This window comes from Homarus americanus, unplaced genomic scaffold (genome assembly GCF_018991925.1).
Source record: "Homarus americanus isolate GMGI-L3 unplaced genomic scaffold, GMGI_Hamer_2.0 scaffold56333, whole genome shotgun sequence".
NCBI lineage: Eukaryota > Metazoa > Arthropoda > Malacostraca > Decapoda > Nephropidae > Homarus > Homarus americanus.
This window is the reverse complement of record NW_024734940.1, coordinates 7,963,797-7,987,957: the sequence shown is the minus strand read 5'-3', so window position 1 is coordinate 7,987,957 and position 24,161 is coordinate 7,963,797. Positions and strand designations below refer to the sequence as shown.

The 24,161-nt window shown below is 43.2% G+C and overlaps 1 protein-coding gene across 2 annotated transcripts in view; it reads right to left on the bottom strand.

Annotated features, from left to right (window-relative positions):
* Window positions 1-514: 514 nt before the first annotated feature.
* Window positions 515-24,161, bottom strand: part of LOC121870603 (complex III assembly factor LYRM7-like) — a 63,347-nt gene continuing 39,700 nt past the window's right edge. The window contains exons 3-6 of one of the 2 annotated variants that reach the window (XR_006089733.1): window positions 24,156-24,161; window positions 7,882-7,963; window positions 5,418-5,576; window positions 924-1,185 (exon numbers count right to left, since the gene is read on the bottom strand). The exon at window positions 24,156-24,161 is cut by the window's right edge and continues 65 nt beyond it. Coding sequence is in view for 1 of the 2 variants with exons in the window: in XM_042372436.1 (XP_042228370.1) it covers window positions 1,076-1,185; window positions 7,882-7,963; window positions 24,156-24,161 (198 nt within the window). In the remaining variant the exon portion in view is untranslated. Of the gene's footprint in view, window positions 1,186-5,417; window positions 5,577-7,881; window positions 7,964-24,155 lie in introns of both variants that reach the window. The other variant, XM_042372436.1, reaches the window with a different exon arrangement.

Genomic DNA, 24,161 nt, shown 5'->3' with positions numbered 1-24,161 from the left:
GACCACTAATTCCCCACCTGACATTTCATCAGGTCAGTTACAAAAGACCAGGTAATCCCCCAAAGCTCCATGGGAGTGGAAAGTAATAGTCTTTGCTGTAATACACAGTTTCATTTACACCCATATCATATAGATTTATAATTTTTAAGTATATTTATTTAATCAAACTTTTAGATTAACTATTCTGGATTATTATAGTAAAGAAATGGAGTTTCTAACTTAATTAGAACTGCATTTACGGACTCCGGTAGTTTAGACTCTAGGAAAACATCCCCAGCACCCAGAAACATTCTGGGAAAGTGGGCTAGTGTCAGTTTGTGCAAGATATCTAGTTTAGACACTCAGAAACTTTTCCCAGTAACCAGAAAAGATTCTGGGGACAAGGAATTTTTCCGGGTTTGAGAAAATCGTCTGGTTAGCCGGAAATCTCTCATCCCCGGAAGTGCTCTGCACCAATTGTTCTGGCTAAGGGGGATATCACTTAATTATTTTATCGTGATTACTTATATAAAACTGTTGTAGATAATTTATTTATAATGCTAATGCAACAAATCTCATCTTTTTATTTCAAATAGCAAGCTTACTTTGACTCATTACATACAATTGTGTATTGTGTGGTGCAATCAAGTGTGGTGAGGTAACAGGCCAGATCCTGAGGATCTCACGGGAGGGCGCCTACTCAAACCCAAGTGTGTTAACTTAAATTTCTTCTCATTTTTCCCACCATGAGCTTATATTTATTATAGAAATTATCAACAAAGTCCAGATCAGCTCATCACTTAGTTATTTATTTAACTCCCAGAGTTTCTGATGCTTCCTCAACACCTAGTATACAATATTTTCTTTTAAGAAAGGCATGGAAACAAAATTTATTTAACTTATACTATACAATATTTTCTTTTAAGAAAGGCATGGAAACAAAATTTACTTAACTTAATGTACTGTATTATGAATCAAATCTACAGATTTGTCTATACTTTTTTAATGTGTGCACTAGACATAGATTCAATATATTATGTCAATAAACTTTATACATTATCTGTCTATGATTTGAAAATGTTAACAATGGTGTCATCTATTTACTACATTTTGTCTTTTTTTTCTTGAATGGTCCAATCATATTCTCTGGCATTGGCTGGTAAGGTTTGTTGTCCAATCTGAGGGTGTCCTCAAGAATTCTTGCACCTAGAAATTAAGTAAAATCACTCATTAAGGTTATCAATATTAGTCATTTATTAGAAAAAACAGAAATCACACCTGCAAGCCCTTTCCTGCTATAATGCAATGAGGTTAGAACTAAGTGCAAATATAGTTACCTCATCTTTATTCATTATTCACTCAGTTTAATTTGTAGCTACAATTACGGAGACCTGATCTGCATGGACTATGGTAGGTAGACTCATGAAAGCCATGAAGTTACTGTAGGTTTGTGTGATGACAAGTGGAGGGATGCATAATAAGTTCCAGGTTAAAGTAAAAATCAGAAAATATTATGTTAAAAAAAGCTTTCATAATTTAGTGTGAATGGAGTTGTAGGAAAGGTCATGGTAAGTGAAAAAAAAGAAGTACCCCTGTATACAGGAGAAATATTAAAACAAGAATTTGGTCTACTTAAAATGCAGACAATCTCTCGGCAATTGGGGGCTAGGGAATTACACTGTACGGTGGAGTAATAGCTCCATTAGCCGGAATCCCTCAAACCCAGAACTTTCCGATTGCCGGAATTGAAATTTTCTCAGAAAATCGTTCCCAAAGCTGGAATTTTCCGGAAAATTCTGGCTTTGGGAAAGATTTCCAAGGGGCACATTTCCCAGGAAAATTCCAAGAAAATTTTCCCGGTACCCGGAAAATTCCGGGAATGAGGGAGTTTTTCCGGGTTTGAGAGATGATGTAATGAGCAATTTCTGGAACTTCCAAGAAAATTTTTCCGTTACCCGGATAATTACTGAAAATTACGGGGATGAGGGATATTTTTCTGGGTTCGAGAGATGATGTAATGGGCAATTTCTGGAACTTCCGAGAAAATTTTTCCGTTACCTGGAAAATTCCGGGGATGAGAGATTTTTTTTCTGGCTTTGAGTGAGTCGTCTCGTTACCCGGAAATCTCTCATTCCCTGAAGTGCTCTGCACCAATTGTTCTGGCTAACGGAGATATCACTGTAGTCAGATCAGCGGGACCACCCTACTGATTTCACCTTTAAAAGACACATCCAGGGATCAGGAGTACTGTATTCATAAAATATGTGGTTTCTTAGGGTTTTTTCCTTAGGAAAAAAGTCAAGAGACAATGACTAGCAATTCAAGGCTGTTTATTCAAGAAATCACAAATTATTCAAATCATGCAAAATATACAACACTGGTCTTCTATTTTTTAATTGATGGGAATAGGTTCCAAATTCCGGAAAAACTCCCCTATCTGGCAAGCCCCAGGTCCAAATCATGCCAGGTATGGGACATACCTGCACAGTAATTGTATATACCCTGTAGTACATTGTGTTTACTTTGTGTGTGTTCAATGATTACATATGGAAGGGTCACTTTTGGCTTATGGATGGCCTCCAGGAATGGAACCCATTTGTAACCCATTCCTGCACTTTATTTAGTAGTACTATACCACTGCTCTTAAAGAAACAATAATACCTATACCTATTAAAGAACCCATAATACCTATTGGTTCTTTAAGTGCAAATCAAAACAAGAGAAGGATGTCTCTCAATGCTCCCTTGAGTTGTACAAACATGTGGAGGAACTGGAGACAGGCCCTTCAGACACTAGCCTTTCCTAGCCAGCAAGGAGTGGTTCAGCAACTTTAGGAAACACCAATGTCTCCACAACATTAAGTTGAAGGGTGAAGCTGCATATGCAGATGATGCTGCTGCATCCACTTCCTAGCCGTGTCGATGGTAACAGTAACAGCTGGTACTTACACACAGACAAAACAGGCTTGTTTTGGAAGCGGAAGTCCAGACAAACATTTATATCCAAGGAGAAGAAAAGTGCTCCAGGTGTTAAACCAGCTAAGGTTTGGTTAACCCTTCTGTTGTGTGGCAAAGCCAAAGGTGACTTTAAGCTCAAGCCCATGCTGGAGTACCACTCCCAGAATCCATGTTACTTCAAGGCATCCAACACTTCAACCCTGCCAGTGTACTGGAAGGCCAGTAAGAAGGTGTGGATGAGTTCATTTATGTTTGAGGAGTGGTTCATTGAGTGTTTTTGCATGGAGGTTGAGAGGTACTGCCAATGCTCCAACCTGACTTTCAAGGCTCTGCTGTTCCTGGATAAGGTCCTTAGTCACCCTACCTACCTTAATGACATGCATCCAAATGTGAAAAAAATGTTTTTGCCACTGAACACAACCACTTTGATTCAGCCTATGGATCAGGGGGTTATAGCCACTTTAAAATGTACTCAGTTACTGGATACTACTGACGGACCCAACAACCCACCCTTTCGGGAGTTCTCGCATGGCTACAACATCCTCCACATTGTCAACAACATTAAGAGTTCCTGGGACGGGGTTAAGGATACGACAATAAACACAGTGAAGACAGTGTTGAGAAAGACTGCGTTCATTTCTTCACCGGCGTTGACAACCCCCCAGAAGTAGCCAAGATTGTTAGGCTTGCCCGAACTGTGGAGGATAATTGATTCCAGGACATAAGAGGAGAATGTCTTTGACTTGCTGGGGTCCCACACTGAGGAATTGTCTGCTGGAGACCCAGGGCAGCTAATTCAAGAGGAGAAATGTCCAGGATGAAGAACCAGCTGATGCTGCAGTGAAGTTTGAGCTCACCATCAAGAGGCTGGTTCACATCATCAGCATCACAGACAAGTTGACTGAGGAAGCTGTGGACATGGATTCCAACGTGGAGCATAGTTTGTTGTTTGGGAGAGGGCCAAGTCAGCTGCTTTCCATGTACAAAGAGAAGCAGTTGAAGGCAAAGCAGTCAACCGTGACCCAGTTATCAGAGTCACCCCCAAAACAAATATCTCCACTACATAACACTGTAAGCAACCAGCAATGATCTGCCACTTGTAACACCGTAATCAATCGGCAGTGAAGTGCCACTTGTAACACCGTAATCAACCGGCAGTGAAGTGCCACTTGTAACACCGTAAGCAACCGGCAGTGATCTGCCACTTGTAACACCGTAAGCAATTGGCAGTGATCTGCCACTTGTAACACCGTAAGCAACCGGCAGTGATCTGCCACTTGCAACACCGTAAGCAATTGGCAGTGATCTGCCACTTGTAACACCGTATGCAACTGGCAGTGAAGTGCCACTTGTAACACCATAAGCAACCGGTAGTGAAGTACCACTTGTAACACCTTAAGCGACCGGCAGTGACCTGCTACTTGTAACCCTCTAAGCAACCAGCAGTGACCTACCATTGCCAAACATAAATACTACAAGCAGCGAACTGCACCACCAAATGCAAATACAGACGGTGAGCAGTGGTTCATCGAACAAACTTTGAGATCCTTACCGGAGCTGTAAATGAATATCAATAAAAGGACAAGAGGTTTTGGAAATGGATCCAGAGCGACGAAAGGGAAAGGTGAACATGGACAAAGGTGACCGAGACCCAGAGGTAGAAGTTGTCCCTCCAGACCTGAACGATTTTACGGCAACAGAAGCTGAAGGGGGCCACCCTCTGCCTGAGCCTGAATGTTCAGCACCTGACCAAAAACCCGCGTCCAACATGATGGCAGAAGTGCAACGAACTGTGACTGAAATACTGGAGGCGTGTTTCACAAAGGGGGAAGAAAGGGAAGCAGCACGATGATTGGAGTCTGGAAACGGCAAATTTGAACAGTCAGAAAGTTCTAAGAGCAATTCTGGGGACCCAAGTCCTGGATGAATACCGACTGCAGATGCAGTGGAAACAATAATAAATAGTCGACCCATCAAGCGACGTGAGAGACCTGGCAGTGTTTACACCAGCCCACATCCTCCACAGTGGCCCACACACTGATCTGCCATTAGGAGGATGTCTTTTGAAAGACTCATATCAACGATGGTGGCGGCCCGTGCAGTTCCTAGCAGACCGCTTCTGGAAACGCTGGGTGAGGAAGTACCTTCCACTACTCCGCAAAAGACAGAGGTATATAGAACCAACCCGTAATCTCCGGAAAGGCGACCTTGTCCTCGTCACGGGAGAAGAACTTCCTTGCAACAAATGGCAATTGGGGAGGGTCACGGCAGCAGTCGCGGGAGCCAATGGTCTAGTGCGCCAGGCGAGTGTGCGAACCGTATCTGGGGAGTTCCGAAGGCCCAGTGACCCGTGTATACCATATTGAACACGACACACCGTAAATCTTGGGCAATTGCCCAATACCAGGAGTGTTATCGCCGCTGGCTTCAGCTACAGTGCTGGCATGTGTTGCCATTAAATCTTTCGACCTGTGACCTCACCAGATGTAGAAGTGTTTACAGATACATCCTGGTTCTGCTGAGTGGACGGTCTTCGGCGGGTGGCGGGGCTGCCCACCTTGCCATGATGCAGATCGCCCTCTCTAGTGATGCTGTGAAGACCAGCCCTCTGCTCGCACTGGTGAACACCAACTCACAATCCTGTAGAGTTTTGTGCTGGGACAATTTACACAGTACAGTAATACCCACTTAACGCGGTTTCGCTTAGAGCCGAACTTTCACTTAACACGGGTTTTTTCCACGAATACGCACAGTATCTGGCTCAAGACCTATTTTTAGATTCGCCCCACCCGCCACCGCCTGCCTGCCTGCCTGCCTGTTTTAGCTCATAAAATTCATACAAATTACCAGGCCAGAATATAATTTACATTGCTGGAATTCTTACAATATGATGATCATTTTGAATATAAACATCATAGATTTTGCATTAGACATAAAATTTTAGATATAATGTTTACTCTGAGTAAATATGTTATTTTTTGTGCAAAATATATGACATTTGTATTCAAAATATTCCTGGTCTTACAAGGAATCCAGCAATGTCAATTATATTATCCTAACTTTAGTTTGAGGTATTATTTATTAAAATTTAGTGGTTTTCCCCCCAAAATTTCTCAGAGAGGGAAGAGCCAGCGAGTGTAGTGTGAGAAGAGGGGGAGGGAGTTGAGTCCATTATATGAATGGACATTAACTTGGCGACTGTATTTCTCTTAAGTATTAATTGTGTGCATGTACCATCATAAAATTAAGATGTTATTTTTACTAGAACATAGGTATTGTGTCGTGTGTCGGAAAAAGTAGAGTTTGGGGGTCCGGCCAGTCTCTATTGGAATTAATCCCATATGTTCTGTTGTTCACTTAACGCTTAACACGGTACCCTGTGGGTTCAATTGACCGTGTTAAGCGGGGTACTACTGTACAGTACTGTTGTCTTTTGGAACACCATACTGAACTGCATTGACCTGCACTTGAAGGTATAGCCTAAGTGATGACATACCCCTCACTACTGAAATAGTGTTGGCTAATTACGCCTACTCGTTTCTGCCTTATCTGGAGCAATAAGACAATGCGGAATGAAGTGGAACTAAGATTAATATAGTTATGAACTTTGCGTTATGTCACTATGTTATGACTTCTTTCTATTTCTTGATAACATCTGATCATTGCTGCCACATGACAACAGATCACACCACCTATCTAGGCCCTGACATCATCTCCAGTCGTAGCCCACCACAAGATGTAGATATGGACTTTTACCTGGGAGGTCAGTTCAGACAGACGCATTACCCTCTGTCACAATGTACGTAAGTTGCCAACACTGAAGTCTAATTTTCGAGATCCTGTATTACCTTTCCTATCAAACATATCTGAGGGAAAGAACTAAGAACCGAGACAAAAACTACCAAATAATTTCTACCAGAGTGCCTTTGGCCTACAAGAGAATTCTACAGTTACAGTCCGACATCTCAATACCACAATGTACAAGAGTGAAACATGGCCAAACTGAGGGACTGAAAATGTGCAGGAGGCTGTGCTGATGTGTTTTGGCCACAGAGCTTGGATATGGAAGAGATACCCCTGTATAAAAAATTTTGTGTGTACATACTTAATGTAAGTTGAGGACTGAGGAGACTGCACAAGATGTGGAAGAGGTGAGTAAGGGAAATCTGACTGAGGAGGAGCTGAACCAGAGAATGTCCAAAGTTACAGAAGGAGATAAATGTGTGGAGGCATCATGAGCTAATATGTTGAATGGTGGCACAAAGATTATTGGATGCAGTTGCCCAAAATCAACAGCAAAATACAAGTCTCTCATTCATTCTTTGAAGCTGCCTGAAAATATTTTATGAAGACTTTTTCCATTGATCCATTTCAAAATTGATCAGCTACATTAAAATATGTGAATCGCACCACATTTTTACAAACATATAAGGCTCCTACTAATGATTGACTATAATTTGTTACTTGTTATAGAATATCTTTATAGCTGCAGAAAAAGAAAAATTCTAACAGAAAAAAGCAAATTATCAAAATAAAGAAAGGTCTAATAAAGCTAGACCCAATAACTATAGCCCTGGGCTATTTTTCGCTGGCAGAGGGTCTCAGGGTGGCCTGCGACCATACTCGAGTTTAGTGGGCTTTTCTTTTCTCTTTTAAAGGGAGACTCAGGGGATATAGAATTTGTCAATAGATTTGGATGAAAGTTAGAGGATATATAATATGCACTATTATAATACTTACTATTAATAGTGGAACAGCATTGGAATGATATTCCAGGGTAGTGGTCATACCTATCAAATTTGCATATATTATTACTAGCACTGAAAATAATAGGTGGCCCTGAAGAACTCTTATAACTTCAATTTGCCCCTCCGATCTCAAAATTTTCCCCAACCCTGCTGTAAAAAAATCAATATTTGAGAAAAAGTAACAATATGTGACTTACTGTAAGTCCCATCCTCCCTCTTGACAGCTTGTATAACACTCGTCCGCAAGACTTCTTCTACTTGTTGTCCGAAGGTGATGAGCTGACCAGAGAAAAAGTGTAATCCATATTAGTTAATGACAGTGATCTAGCACCAGATTATTTTCTTTCTTGCATCACACTGGAAAATATCAATTATACAAAGTATTCAACAAATAACATTCATAAATATCATGACCAATCTCTTCATTTATTCCAATCATCACAAAAATAATTCTGCATACAACATAAAGAATGATGAATGGCAGCATGATATAATGTACAAGCATCCTTCCATTTATGAAGGATCTTTCAGGAACAGAACCCTATTATAAATCAAGCAATGCCTGTACACTGCAATTTGAAGTTCACAAAGACATTATGGTGCCAAGTTGTGAAATACAGGCATCCCTGGATTTATGAAGGCTCTAATTATGAAAGGTTTTCTGGAACAGGATCCTTATGTAATTCAAGGCTATTCTATGGCCAGGGAGAGGGGTGAGTTTCCTGTGAAATCTATACTGTACTGTTAAAACACCCCTGGCGGAGCCTGCCAGCACCTACAAAACATTTAACGGTAATATATGTTATCCATGGCTGAATTATTGCTTCTATTACCTGAACAGCTGCCCCACTAAACATAAAATGCACTGCATGTACTGAAGAACTGTGGCATGCATCAACTATTGTACAAAAACTGAAGGCAAAAACTGTAGAATAACACTTATCCTCCAAATTAATTTAAAATCAGAATTGACAAACAGCTGCTTTAGTAAAATCATGGTGTTTATTTGGCATGGGATTTTGTGCTTCTACCTTCTTCCTTAGCAAATAGACTGGTTCTCTTTTTTAAATTTCAGCTTATTTTAGGAGAGGTCGGCAAATCTGAGACAAAGTTGTCAAATAGTTTTTTCTGAAGGAATTTGGTATGCTGAATTCATTTCTGGAATATGACAAGATAAATATTGCACTGTTTTGGAGTTAGAGTTGTATATTGAAAATAGCTACCGTGCAGAAAGGGAAATTTTGACAGAGGTCAGTAGAGAGAATATAATGCTTTTATTTACAGTTTTCACACACTCTTAGCAATTATACCTTTAAAATAAACTGTTATTTGTATAATTTGAAAATTTGGAGCATATTCTGATTATAAACTCTTGAAATTGAATCACGCAGAGACAGCATTCACATACAGTACATAAGTAACAAAAAAATTACACTCTGTGGAGGCATCTTTCACTATTTTTGCACATTTATCTAGAAATTGCTGATATAAAAAAGCACTATGAAATAAGAATGAAACTGAGACAATATAGAATAATAATTAAAGCAAACATACAAATTAATTAAATCAGGCTAAAGAAAAGTAACATCAATATTAGAACAGAATTTCATTGTCTTTCAAATGTTCCTGCAGATTTTGTCAGCTGTGCTGCACTTACATGCAACAGTACACACTAGCTTTGAGTTCTTACATTTACAATGAACACTTGTGCACTGTTTGGTGTATTTGCAGCTGATGAGCTCCATGCAGGAGTCTGGCAGTGAAGGCAGGGACTTGAGAACAGGGACAAGTGAGCCATCATCTAATCTCCATCCCATTGTCTCAAGAGGGGGCAGCATGGGATACTGCATGTCAACTTGCTGGCAAATGGATGCCTGGTAGTGTGCATGCTTTATGTGGAAAGACAGAGCATCACTTATTGGTGGGAGGGTTTCTAAGGTGTGGGCTCAACCAAAAAGAATGAAGCGAGCCCTGTAGCTGCATCACACTTGTAGACTCTGCAAATGAACTCTTCAGTATTTTGGACTGCTTTCTCACAGAGATCACCTTCTCTAAGTAATTACAAGAGATTTGATGTTCCTTGAAGACATTCCAACAGGATTTTTTTGGTGTGACCAGTCAAAAAGGATGTAGTGTCAGAGCCTGTCAGAGCATGAAATGCAGGCAGTGTGCTTAACATACAATTCTCAAGGTGAGCTGTTGTAGTGGATACTCTACCCTACAATTGCTGATTGGTCACTTGCCGTCCGCTTACCAGCCAACCAGAGGCGAGTTCCACAGACCGGGCCTCGCTTTTGGACTGCACGGTGATTGACCAGTTACCGCCTTCACCTCAGCCAATCAGCAGCGCCGCTCACTTCACATCTCTCCACCTAATCCGGCAGAATCGTATACATACCCCCAGCCTTGCCGTGAAGGTCATTCTACTCAACGCTCTCAAACGGACAGGATCTTCTCTCAACAAGCCCCTCATCCATGCATGCGCCCCAACATTACAAATGGTGACCCCCGGAATGACGCACTCACACAGGGTGGATGAGAAACAGATCACTCTTTCAGTCTTCAATCACAATATTGAAGACTGGCTTATCCACATGGAGGCAGCTCTCATCGGCTCAACAGCTACAGACGAACAGAAGTACGTCGCCCTGGTCTGTTCCCTGCCCACAGAAGTCACCACACAAGTCTCAGAAGTCATCACTAAGCTCCCAGATGACAACAAATTCACAGTTCTATGAGAACCTCTCAAGAGGCGATACCAGCGGCCTGACACCAGTCTCCTGCAAAACCTATCCGGTCTCTCCCTCGGCAACTCATCACCTGCACGTCTCTGGGACGAGATGCGGAGACTGAACTCCCACCACACAGACAGGCTTCCTGACACTATCCTGCGCCAGCTTCACTCTCAGAAGGTTCCTGCAGAAGTTCGTCTCGTCCTCTCGGCATTGGACTACTCTACAACCTTGGCGACCTATGCAGCCACGGCAGACAAGAGTATTCCACGAATACACTGCTGTGCGCCATGCTGCCGCGAACAACTCAGTGACCACACCATCACCTAGCTCCGGTCTCGTCAACCAGATCAACACTCTTCAGAGAAGTAGCATCCCACCAGACAAACAGGACATGAGGGACCTGCTACAGTCTCTATACCGCAGGATGGACACCCTCGAGCAGCTCTACTCCTCCAAGCCTGCTGCTGCTCCTGCCCCTGCCCCACGTACTGTGTCCTACCTCAGACGCTGCCGCCAGCCCCCTGCACAGTGTACCTACCCTCTGCTGGTACCATCAACAGTTCGGTGCTAACGCTAGACGCTGTGAGGCTCCCTGCAACTACTCGAGGAAACGACGTCGACGGAGATTGGTAGACGCCACAACCTCCTTCACTTCAGGTGTCTCACCGACTGCATCTCTGGCAGGAAATTCCTCGTTGACACAGGGGCATCGGTCAGCATCATGCCTCCCTCACTGCAAGACACATCAAAGCAACCCTCATATGACCTGTTCGCAGCCAACGGTACCCCCATCGCCTACTACGGCGCACACATCCTCGCCTTAGACCTTGGTCTTCCCAAGACTCTGCACTGGGCCTTCGTGGTGGCAGACATCTCTCAACCCATCCTTGGCTTCGACTTCCTCACCTTCCACAAGCTCATCGTCGACCCAAGCAACCTCTGCCTCATCCATGAGCCTACAGCACACACGATCCGGGGTACACGTGCCGCAGTCGCCGACACTATCGACTCCCTCTCGCCGTCCAACGAGTTCTCCTCCCTGCTCAAGGAGTTCAGGAACTTTTCTCACCCCGAGTCTCTCCACCACCACCTACGTCGGGAATCTTCCACCACATCGAGACTACAGGACCTCCAGTCTTCTCACGCCCTCGCCGCCTTCACCCTGAGCTCCTGAACGCAGCTAAGGTGGAATTCAACAGACTCCTGCAAGACGGCATCATTCGACCTTCAAAGAGTTCCTGGGCATCTCCTCTTCACATGGTTCTAAAGCCATCATCCAACGACTGGTGGATATGTGGTGACTACAGAGCCCTGAACCTCGTCACCAAACCTGACAGGTGCCCTATACCGCATGTCCAGAACTTCCACCACAAGCTCCACGGCAAGACCATCTTCTTGAAGATTGACTTGGAGCGTGCTTTCCATCAGATTCCAGTGGCACCTGCAGATATCCAGAAGACTGCCCTCACCACTCCGTTAGGTCTCTTCGAGTATGCCAACATGAGTTTTGGACTACGAAATGCAGCTCAGACCTTCCAAAGGTACATGGACCACATGCTTCACGACCTCGACTTTGTCACTGTCTACATAGACGACATTCTCGTCGCATCTCCAACGCCTGCCGAGCATCATCACCACCTACAGCTCCTTCTCCAACGCCTGCAGAACAACAACATGAAAGTTCACCCTGTCAAGTGCGTCTTCGGAGCCTCCTTCATCAACTTCCTCGGTCACAGAGTCTCATCGAGCGGCATCCAACCCCTACCACAGAAGGTAACTGCTATCAAGGAGTTCCCCAAACCTGAAACAGCAAAGAAGCTCCGAGAATTCCTGGGTTTAGTCAACTACTACCACCGCTTCATTGCCCAGGCTCCACGATCTTCTCAAGGGACTCCCCAAGACATCTCACAAGCCTCTCATATGGACTCAAGAGGCTTTTACAGCATTCACCACTATCAAGCAGCACATCACACACCTTACCCTGCTGGCTAACCCTGCCCCCAACGCCCGGACCACTTTCACAACAGACGCTTCTTCTACTGCCGTGGGCGCCGTCTTACAACAGGAGATCAACGGAACTCTCATGCCCATTGCCTTCTTCTCACAGCGGCTTCAACCACTTCAACTGAAGTACAGCGCCTTTGATAGAGAACTCCTGGTCATATATCTTGCTGTCAAACATTTCCAGCTTTTCCTCGAGGCCCGTCAGTTCACCATCTTCATTGATCACAAGCCCCTCGTCCACGCCTTCGCTTTAGCCTCCCAGACACATACACTTCGTGTTCTTCGCCACTTGGCTTACATCTCGGAGTTCACCAGCGACATCCAACACATCAAGAGCAGTCACAACGAGATCGCCGACACCCTCTCTCGTTGTATATCCAGCATTCTTCCCTCATCTCCACCCATGGATTACAGACAGCTCGCTGTAGCTCAAGAGAATGACGAAGACCTTACAGCATACATGACATCTCCCTCGGGTCTCACCCTCCAAGAACTCCCCGTTCCCGGCACGAACATCAAGTTGTGGTGCGACATGTCCTGTGGGCAGCCTAGACCGTTTGTGCCTCACATCCACTGCTGCGCCATCTTCGTCCGCATCCATGGTCTCAGCCACCCAGGTGTACGGGCCTCCCAGCACCTTCTTAAGCAATGTGTCGTCTGGCCCGGCATCAAGGCTGATACTCGGAAATAGGCTGCCCAGTGCCTGGCCTGCCAGTCCTCTAAGATACATCGACACACACGGGCTCCCTTAGAAACCTTTCTTGTACCCAAAGGATGCTTCCAGGTTGTGCACCTCGACATCATGTGACCTTTTCCAGCATCCTGCGGCAACACCTACATCTTCACCTGCATTGACCGTTTCACCAGGTGGACAGAAGCCATTCCCATGCCTAATGCTACAGCAGAGTCAGCCATCCGTACCTTCCTGTTTGGTTGGGTCTCCCGTTTCGGTCCTCCCACGACTGTCATCACTGACCGAGGAGCCCAGTTTCAGTCACAACTCTGGCATAGTCTCCTACAGTTCCTCGGCACTTCCAGGCACCGCACTACTGCCTACCACCCTCAATCCAACGGCATGGTAGAGAGGTTTCATCGTCAGCTGAAGTACTATGCCATCAAGGCACAGCACGACCCCTACAGCTGGATGGATGGTCTACCCTTAGTGCTCCTTGGCAAAAACGCATCACACAAAGAAGACATGGACTGCAGCCCAGCAGATCTCACCCTAGGCGAGCCCCTTCGCCTACCCGGAGACTTCTCACTTACTCCTGACCTTGACCACTTCACTCTTGCTGCCCGTCACGACCTACTGCAAACACTACGACAAGCAGTTTCTGCATTCAAAGCTACTGCCCCACGCCAGCCTTCCCATCGCCCTGAACACATTCCTCCTGCACTACTCAACGCCGAATGTGTCTTCGTCAGGCGCGATGCTCACCTCAACCCACTTCAACGCCCCTACGACGGACCCTTCCCAGTTTTTGCACGGTCAGCGAAGTTCCTGACGATCATTCGCAATGGCAAACACAACACCGTCAGCACCGATAGAGTGAAGCTTGCCACCTTACCCGATGGGGCCCCAGCCCAGCATTACCCCCAACAAACCACGCCTGCACCAGTCTGCCCACAGTTGCCATTTGCAGCACCACCTTGTCCACAACAGTTCTATGTGCCCTCCTTTCATTCTCAGGTACGTACTGCTCCTGATGAAGATCCTGCACCTAGCCCTATGGACCCAGACATCCCACCCAGTGCCCCCAAGAACTGTGCACCTGCAGCCCATAAAACACCACATTCCCCTCAACAAACCACGCCTGCGCCTCCTTCACCTGTCTGGTCACCATTGCTGCCCGCAGCCCCCCTTTTTCTCCCTCAGGTACTTACTGCTCCTGACCCTGCTCCTGATGAGGATCCTGCATCTGGCCCTATGGACCCACACACCCCACCCGGCGCCCCCAAGAACTTTGCACCTGCCGCGAGAGAAGCAATATATTCCTCGGCTGTTCCTCTCGCCGTTCAACCTTCTCTTATCTACAACCCTCCTCCCACAGATTTCGTGTCACTAGACGGAGTCGTCACCCATAGCAGCTGAGTAGTTCACACCCCCGCCCGTTATGTCTCACATGTGGGATACAACCCTGCCGACAACAAGTTTCCTGCAGCGCTCGGAGGGGAGTGGAAGTATTGTAGTGGATACTCTCCCCTACAACTGCTGATTGGTCACTTGTCATCCGCTTACCAGCCAACCAGAGGCGAGTTCCACAGGCCGGGCCTCGCTTTTGGACTGCGCGGTGATTGGCCAGTTATCGCCTTCACCTCAGCCAATCAGCAGCGCCGCTCACTTCACATCTCTCCACCTGATCCGGCAGATTCGTATAAATACCCCCAGCCTTGCCGTGAAGGTCATTCTACTCAACGCTCTCAAACGGACAGGATCTCATCTCAAAAAGCTCCACACCACACAGCAACTCCCTAGCACTGCATTGTACATACAATACATGTAGAGTTAAACTATTCTGAGTTTCCTTTCTCACCTCCATCCTTAGTGCGAGACCTCCTATATGTACGTATGTAAGTGAGCCTAACAAAGAGAAAATAGACAAACACAAAGAGAAATCAGACAACTGGCCACATACACTACGCTACACTGTAATGGTGTGGATTCGGATGTATTTTTTGTTCTTGGATGTCCCAAACTTCACCCATACTTTTGAGCACTGGCATCTTGCTGAGATGTGCTAAAAGGAGGACTAAGACGTCAGTCCCGAGCAGCAATAAGTGCTTGATACTCGGCTCCTCATGCAGTGTAAAATTATTCGTGTCGGCCTCTTCATGACGAGCTTCCAGGTCTTCTGTGACAATGTCAGGATTTGAGGATTCCACCTGCTCCTGATTGCTAAACCCACCAGATACTACATTAGTCTTGTTGCTTGCAGAATCAGCTGTTGGGACAAGAATGCTGCCAGATCAGCCTTATTCTCTGCAAGGGCAATAAAACTCCTATTTTGGTGGAAGGGGCACATTCCTGTTTTGCACTTCTCTTCTCATTGGTATGGCTCCTTTCCCCTGTCTTTTTCTGGTTCCACTTTTGATTGAAGTTTCATAATACCTGTCAAAGATGATATCCATGCTGCTGAATGAAGCTCCACTCTTCAAGACAGAAGCAACGAATACATCTGCCAAATCCCCAAATGTTCTGTCATTCTGTCATTTCCCAATAGCTACCACAAGAGCCTGACCATCAATGATGAGTGTTGCTTGTTCACCAAGGTCTGTTGCATGCAGGTTTGGCAGGCAAGTTGTTTTGCCAATCAGTACCTCTGAGAGTGGCCAGAGATCACCATTCATTTCTGCAATGGCTAGAGGGATGAGCATGAGCTCATCCTTCAGTATATATTCAAGAATGACATCTCTTCCTGACTGGAAAGCAGTAATCAGAAGTTGGAGGAGCTTTCTATCTGCTTTGATGACTTTCTGTGGGCTAGTTGTGGATTTCTTTTGTTCCACTTCATAGAGAGAAGAAAAGGTCAGAGGTTTGTTCCTGGGTAAGGTGTCACTGAACTTCACCTGGTCACTGTAAAGGCAACAAATGTGATCAGCTGCTCTTGTCCTTTCTGATGAGCCATCAGGTTTTCTTCAAATTTCTTTGTAACAATATCCTTTGTGGCAATGTTTTCCAAGTTTGGAGATGCACCTACTGAGAACAGTTTGAAGGCCTGCAATCTTGTCAATAGGTTATCTTTATCTTTTAAGTCACGTTTCTGTCTGGCTTGGTTGCATTCATTGTGTGTGAAAGCATCATCTGACCCTATTCTATACACGTACAGGGGTATTTGGTTTCACTGGCGAAATGAGCTCAGAGGTTATAAGAGAGGGTCTATTTGCTCAAGGCTGATGTTGTTTTGGTGATGCCAATGATACCACCACCATTCTTCCCAGTGCCATTCAGCCATTCCTAGATTTGATCAAGATCCACCTGATTTGACCGCTTCACTACAAAGTTCCCTTTATCAAACTCAGCCTTCACATCATCAGGAAGCTGGTGCATCTCACTGATATACACTGTCCCCCAGCAGGCATAGTTTATGTGGTTATACCTCATGAAGAAAGGAAGCATCAACCGGAAGGTGTGCAGATGCAGTTCCCAAAGACCATCTCTCTCTGCTCTGGTGAAGAGGTGGTGGATTTGTATCATCTGCTTGTAACTTCACCAGTACTTGAAGTTTGGATTGTTACTGCTTGTTGCAAATGCATCCACCGTATCTTTTAACTCCCTGTTAGTAAACAAGGCAACTAGACTATCTGTCTCTTTGCTGGAAATCTTTTCTAGTATCTCGTGATGCAGACCATGATTTTTGTCCTTGATGAATTCAAGCAGCTTCGGAACAAGGATCCTCCACATGGCTTGCAACGTTAGCTTGTGTGCTCTTATTCCTCTGGCATATGACTTGCCTGACATCACCTGTTCTGCAATCTTTGGTCCAAGCATGTTGCTCTCAACCCATGCTTCTAGAAGGCCTGAAGATGCAACATGCTTCCAATGACTTTCAAAAAGCTCAAGGCTGTATGGAGACCACCTAGCCTGACTAACAAAAAGTCTTGATATTCTTCTTTGGCCTACTTCAGCCTTATTTTTCTATTGGTTGTCATGGGAAACCGGGGCATGATTCAGCTTGTCAAATTCAAGAAATAGTTTCAGCACATTCTAATCCTTTAGAAAAGTAGGTTTGCCGACTTTGTCTCAAAATGCCTGGGGGGTTCCTGTTTGATTGAAATTGGAACCAGTCTAAAAAGTCTGTGGAAGATTAAACAATAAAATTCCACTTTTGGTTGAAAAGGGTTCAAATGCAAAACCATATTTTATGTATATGACCTATGTTCCCATAGCCTCACTGGCTTTAAAAGTAACCAACGGGCTAGGTAAGTGTTCAAGGCAGTGATTCAAATTTTTTTTTCTCATAATAAACAGCACTTTTGCAGTAAAATGCGTTGCCTACCTGGATAATGTATCGTACTGCGAATGAGTCAAATACTCTCTGAGCAATAACAGGATCTACCAGAGGGTGTTTTATGGTATGAATCTTACAAGACAACCATTGATAACCCACAGGTTATAAAGAATAGTAAACATAGTAAAAACCATAACGACCTGATATTTATAAGCAAAGTTACGTAAAATGTGTCGTCTCACTGAAACCTTAGCTTACCTACTGTATGAGCACTTCATCATCATCAAAATAGCCTAAATTTTTAATCTGTCTGTACAGTAAACCCTTAATAACTCGGCATGGATATGGTCTCAGAATGTATTAGTATAACTCGGGAAATGCCGAGATATATAAAATTATCTGGGAAAATCTCGGCATATCTGGCCACCTGCATCACCTACCATGCATCTGTGTCACCTACCACACCTGTGTCACCTACCATGCCTCTGTGTCACCTACCATGCATCTGTGTCACCTACCACACCTGTGTCACCTACCATGCCTCTGTGTCACCTACCATGCATCTGTGTCACCTACCACACCTGTGTCACCTACCATGCCTCTGTGTCTCGTACTATGATGCTTCATTCTTCGCCTGTAATGCTAGTAAGTGTTACTTTTTTAAATTATTAATTACATGTACTGTACACATGTATGGGTCAATAATTTTTAATTGTTGTATTTTTGTAGGAGGGGAGAAGTGCCTTAATAGGTCAAAACTTTGGATAACTCGGCAAGGCCAAAGCCCCATATGTGCCGAGTTATCGTGGGTTTACTGTACCTATTAGTGGAGATTGAGTGTGTCAGCAGCTGTGTTGGTGTGATACCCAAGTTTTGTAACAATCTTTACAGTTTGATGTCAATAAATTTTCTTTATTTTAAGTGGCCTAGCAAGTTTTGAGATGCTTTGTTAGGGGAACCCCGCACAGAACTACCAAGTCGTGGAACTCACGATATATGTTTACACATTAAAGCTACTTGTTTGTGCTGACGCTCATGCCAAAGTCCCCCTTTTTTGCCCCTTCACCCACTTCACTCCCCCAATAAAGAAAACAAATAAAAGAAAATATAACAATCTAATATAAGAAAAATAATGAGTGGAAAGGAATTATGCATAGTGAAGTACAGCAGGTAGGTATGGCAGTTGAGGGTAGAATAACATAGCAAAAGTTCCCCTCTGGGAGACTTCTGTCAGCCTGACCCCTTTCAAACTAATTTATGTAATTTCACCAAATTCACACATTACTTAGGTTCATTTGGTGCTGGGTTAATACAATATTATTGTACATAAATAATAAATGTTTACACACACACAAATACAAACACTCAACCCAGTTATTGTGTGGTACTGTATTAAGTTCCTGGTAATACTGTATGTTTACACAGACAAACAGCTGACAAGCCAGCCAACCAGCCAGGGAAGGAGCTGTTTATGTAATACAGTACAGAACTATTTTTTGTAAAGTATCTACATGTTACTGTATTTGTTATGTGTTATGTACAATGTTTAGTGTTTATTATAACCATGTGCTACAAAATTATATTTTATATAACAAAAAAAAACTGTCTAATGTATCATACAATAATATTCAACTTATAATTTATTCAAGGTATAGATACAAAAAAATCATAGGTACAAAACACATTATATTAGTATGGGGAGCATGAAACTCAGAAGGAAGGTGTGCGGATATCACAAGGCCGGGAATTTAGGGGTTCGTGTGAAACTCATTAATCCCAAAATTCGAGCTACAGTACATGAAATGTGCAAGGCAAGTGTCTCATTAATAATTATTGAAAATGTCAGCCCAACACTCCAATAATTTTTTATAGTGTGACATGACCATCAAAAACTTAAAAGATATCTGTTTGTTTTGGGTCATAAGAATTTTGTGACTGTTACTTATGTTTACATTTGACTGGGTAGGGGGGTTCCACTTTGCTCTGCTGGTAGTAAAGGCAATTGGGTAGCTCAACACTCTAGTCCATAAAATGAGCCATATTACTTCATAGCTACTTTATTATTAGCTAATATAATTTTTCCTGAGCACAGTTAATATCTGAAAAGGGAGATGAGAAGCCAGTGCCAGTTGTCTCAATCTTCCTCTGTGGTAGCTGGTTGATGCATTGCAGTTATGATCCTTCACTTGGATTTGAATTTGTAGTTGAGCAGCTCAAGCCTATCTTATTCTTTTCAATCTTGCTGAGGTCTGATTGTGGGCCAAAAAAGTACTGTAGTGTGTGAAAACCACTTTGCAGAGGACTGGTCTGGGAAGGCCACGGATAGTTTAGTACAGGTGCAAGCAGAGTGCAGCTTATGGTGTTATGGAGAGAGGGGATGATTGCCAGGAGTTGCTGCTTCCTGTGTTTATATGGACTTTCCTATTACATGAGGGTCATTCAATAAGTAACAAGGCTTTTTGATGTAGATAGCAAAGGGGGGGGGGGGTGGATAAGCACAGCAATCATGTTATGACATGTTTAGACATGCATAAGCTACATCTTCATATGTTTGTTTAGTTAGATCATTCAATGAGTCTCGAGTAAGTGTTGCATTAAAGATGAGCGCTCCACTTGAATTTTGTACTAGGGAAGAACAACAAACTGTTGTTTGTCTTTTAAATTCGGAATGGATAAGACCAAGTGAAATTCATAGCAGAATGTCACTTCAATATGTAAGCAATTGCATCAGTTGAGCAAACATTTACAAGTGGGTAGAACAATTCAATAATGGTCAAACAAGCATTGTGAACGAAGATCGTGCCGGACGGCCTGTCGAAGTTTCAACACCCACACTGCACCAGAAAATTGAGCGGAAAATTTGGGAAAACTGATGCACCCCGCATACAGACCAGATCTTGCACCATCAGAGTACCACATAGTATTTGGTCCGCTCAAAGCAGCTTCACGTGGAAAGCATTTTCGAATAATGAAGAGGTGAAGAAATCACTAATAATATACCATTACTTCTGCAGTTATATTCATTTATCTCATTACTAACTGAATGACCTTCGTATATTATTGTACCTGATATTTAAGCTTACTGAGACAATGATTCAATGATGTCAATGATTCAAAACTTAAGAGTAGTCTTAACAGAGACGTATGGGTATTAAGATGTTGTTCTCTCCCCATCTATATAATTGGCGTAAGGCTTTCAACTACTGTACTGTACTTTTTAGGTATTGTTGTTTGTCCTGTGTCATCTATTCTTTAAATATACTCTTCATCATCATCATCATCATCATCATCATCATCATCATCATTATTATCATCATCATCAATGTTTTACAGCTATTTTCCACACTTGCATGAGTACTTGTATTTTAATATTGTATCACCTAAAGCTAAGTCCAAAGGATTAGTCATGATGGTTACAGATCATGCCAGGGCGGCCTGTGTTAAGTCTTGTGATGTTGGGAAGCACGACATATGACCAACAGGTTCCAAGGTGATTGGCCCAAAAACATTGATAATGTAAGAGTATGAAATCACTAGAATGATAAATTTAATCAGAATTAACAACATGAAGGAGCAGAGAACATTCAACTTGTTACGATTCTGTCCCCTCCTCACTCTACCACCATAACCATCACTTGATCCAATTGACACTAAGAGAAGAAACTGCTACTCGACTCCAGTGAGACCGTTTCAGAACCAGTTTCCCATCCGACTATGAGACCAGCTTCCCATCTGACTATGAGACCGAGGTATCGAGGCAAGTGTGTCTGCCTGGTAAGTTGAGTCTCTTCTCTGCGGCCTACGGTGTTCCTCTTCTCCCAGGGTGTGAACGATGAATTGTATTAAGGGCTACTGCTGGTGGTGCTGTGATGGTTTGATGGTAGTGGACTACGGCGTTAATCCCTGGTTCCTTGTGGTTGGCCTTCGCAATCTAGACTTGCTACCTGAGCTGCCATTTCTATTAGGTTTTTTGTGTTGTTGTACAGCTACTCCCCGACTTACGACCTACGACCATCTGCACTTGCGACCTGCCTAAGTCGGTACCACCACCTGCACATACGACCTCCCGCAGTCGGTACCAAAAATTTTCTAGACCGAAACGTTTCCGTCCTGTACGAGAGCGTCGTGTGGCTTGGGTCGCCTAGTGGCTACAGCACCCACGCCGTAGAGCACTTAGTTGGTGCTTGGCTGTCGTTGTATCCGCAACTGATCGAGCTGTGTACTGACATTATTTTCCGATCTAATTCACTTTAGAATGACTGGAAAGCGTAGAAGCGAGAGTGCTGGTGGTGATCAGAAGAAAAGGAGACATTCAATTACTTTTGAAATGAAAATGAAGATAATAATGCAGTATGAAAATGAAAAAACTGTAGCAACCATTTCATGCGACCTAGGCTTCTCGCACTCGACCATATCTACTAATTTGAAGGACAAGGAACGTATTCGTGAGGTAGTGAAAGGATCAGCACCTATAAAGGGAACTATAATAATGAAGAAAAGACAAGATCCAATTCAGGAGATGGAAAAATTACTTGTGATATGGATGGAAGACCAAATACAAAAGCGTGTACCCTTAAGCCTTCTAACCCTACAGGCTAAGGCAAGAAGCCTTTTTGAAAGCCTGAAGGAGCAGGCAGGAAATGAGTGCGACCAAACCTTCACAGCAAATCATGGGTGGTTTAACAGATTTAAGAACCGCTACAGTTTACATAATGTAAAGGTGAGCGGAGAGACAGCTAGTGCTGATGTTGAAGCTGCCTAAGCATTTAAGGAGGAGCTACAGCGCTTCATCGTGAAGGGAAATTATTAGCCTGAGTAAATATTCAATGTGGATGAAACTGGATTATTATGGAAGCGCATGCCTGAACCGACATACATTCACAAAGAGGCGAAAACAATGCCAGGATTCAGTGCATTCAAGGACCATATTACACTTCTGTTGGGGGTGAATGTAGCTGGTTTCAAGATAACGCCCTTCAGAGAACCCAAGGGCTTTTAAACATGTCAGCAAGCACATACTGCCAGTGTTTTATCGAAGTAACAAGAAAGCCTGGATGACCCTAGTACTGTTTGAGGATTGGTTCATGACTTGCTTCATTTCACAAACCAAGGAGTATTGTCTGCAACAAGGGATTGCATTCAAGATTTTGTTAATTTTGGATAATGCTCCGGGACACCTACCACACCTGGACGACATGCACCCTGATGTTAAGGTAGTCTATATTCCACCTAACACTACCTCTGTCATCCAACCCATGGAACAAGGTGCTATTGCAGCTTTTAAAGCTAATTATTTACGTACAACCTTCGCTCAGGCTGTTGCTGCTACTGAAGGTGAGATAACGCTCAGAGAGTTTTGGAAGGAGTACAACGTTTTGTCATGTATAAAGAACATTAGTGCAGCATGGGATCAGGTTACAAAACATTGCATGAATGGAATATGGAAGAAAATCCTGAAAAGATATGTGAACAGTTTCAAAGGATTTAATGAAAATGAAGTTATTTTGGATATTAGTAACAAAATAGTGGAGTTAGGTAAACAGCTGGAGTTAGAAATTGATAATGAAGATGTTGAACAGTTGGTTGAAAGTGTAGCAGAAGAGCTAAGTAAAAAGAATCTTATCAAACTGGAAGCACAGAAAATGCAGAGGAAGAAGAGTCTAAAAGTAGAAGAACTTGCACCCCCCAAAAATTTTTCAGTGAAGCAAATAGCAGAGGCATTTGCTACAATTAATAAGGGGATGCAAATGTTTGACGGAATGAATCAAAATATTGAGCGTTTTGCCAAAGTTGACAGAATGGTCCAAGATGCACTTGCTTGCTACAGGGAGATTTATAATGAAAAGAAAAAGCAAACTGTGCAGTCTAAATTGGACATCCATTTTAAGAAATCCCCCATTGCTGTCTCCTCACGCCCCACCAGTGCTGCCTCTTCACTCCCTAAAGATGATCCAATACCTTCAACCAGCAAGTTTCCCCTGTACATAAACCTGTCTAAAGAAAGCGACATTGATGACCCACCCAGCCCTGTCTCCTCTTCTGCTTCATCCAATTAATATAGTCTCCATGTATACCTGTAAGTAAAAAATTATGGGGGCTCCGTGTGCATTCAGCTGACTACATTAAAGGTAAGTGCACAGTAACACTGTATCCATTCTTCATTATTGATTACTTTACTGTATACTGTATTTAATTATAGATGTTATATGTATTAATTTTTGCATTTTCGTCTTACTACCATTTTGACTTACGACCTGGATTTGGGTCCCTAACCCCGTCGTAAGTCGGGGAGTAGCTGTATATAGTAAGGGTATATAATTTATAGTAATGTAAGAATGATTGGGTATTATTCTGGTGTGTTTTGGTAGATGCATAGCTGTGTTACTTAAGTTTTGATAGCTGCATATTTTGTGTTTTACTTGTGTTATTTAATGTACTTAAGTAACTAACTTAATCAATACTTAATATAAATGTTATTAAATTAATCAGTTTACTTGATAATCTTCTTATCTCTTTCATAACTTAAATTTGTCTGTCACGAACAGCGATTCTTGTGTGTGTGCTCCTTACTTGCTGCATCCACGTATTTCAATCCCTAGATTATGCACTCTATATTTTTACTTGTCAATTTTGCCTTTCCTCAATGTTGTGGGTAGCAATGAGGGACATCACAAACTTTTTACCACTAGTTACACATTTAAGTCAAGTTAATTATACAGGGGTGTTTCTATATTTTAATATAAGATATAAATGAAAAACACAAGTACTAATTAAAATAATTACCTCTTC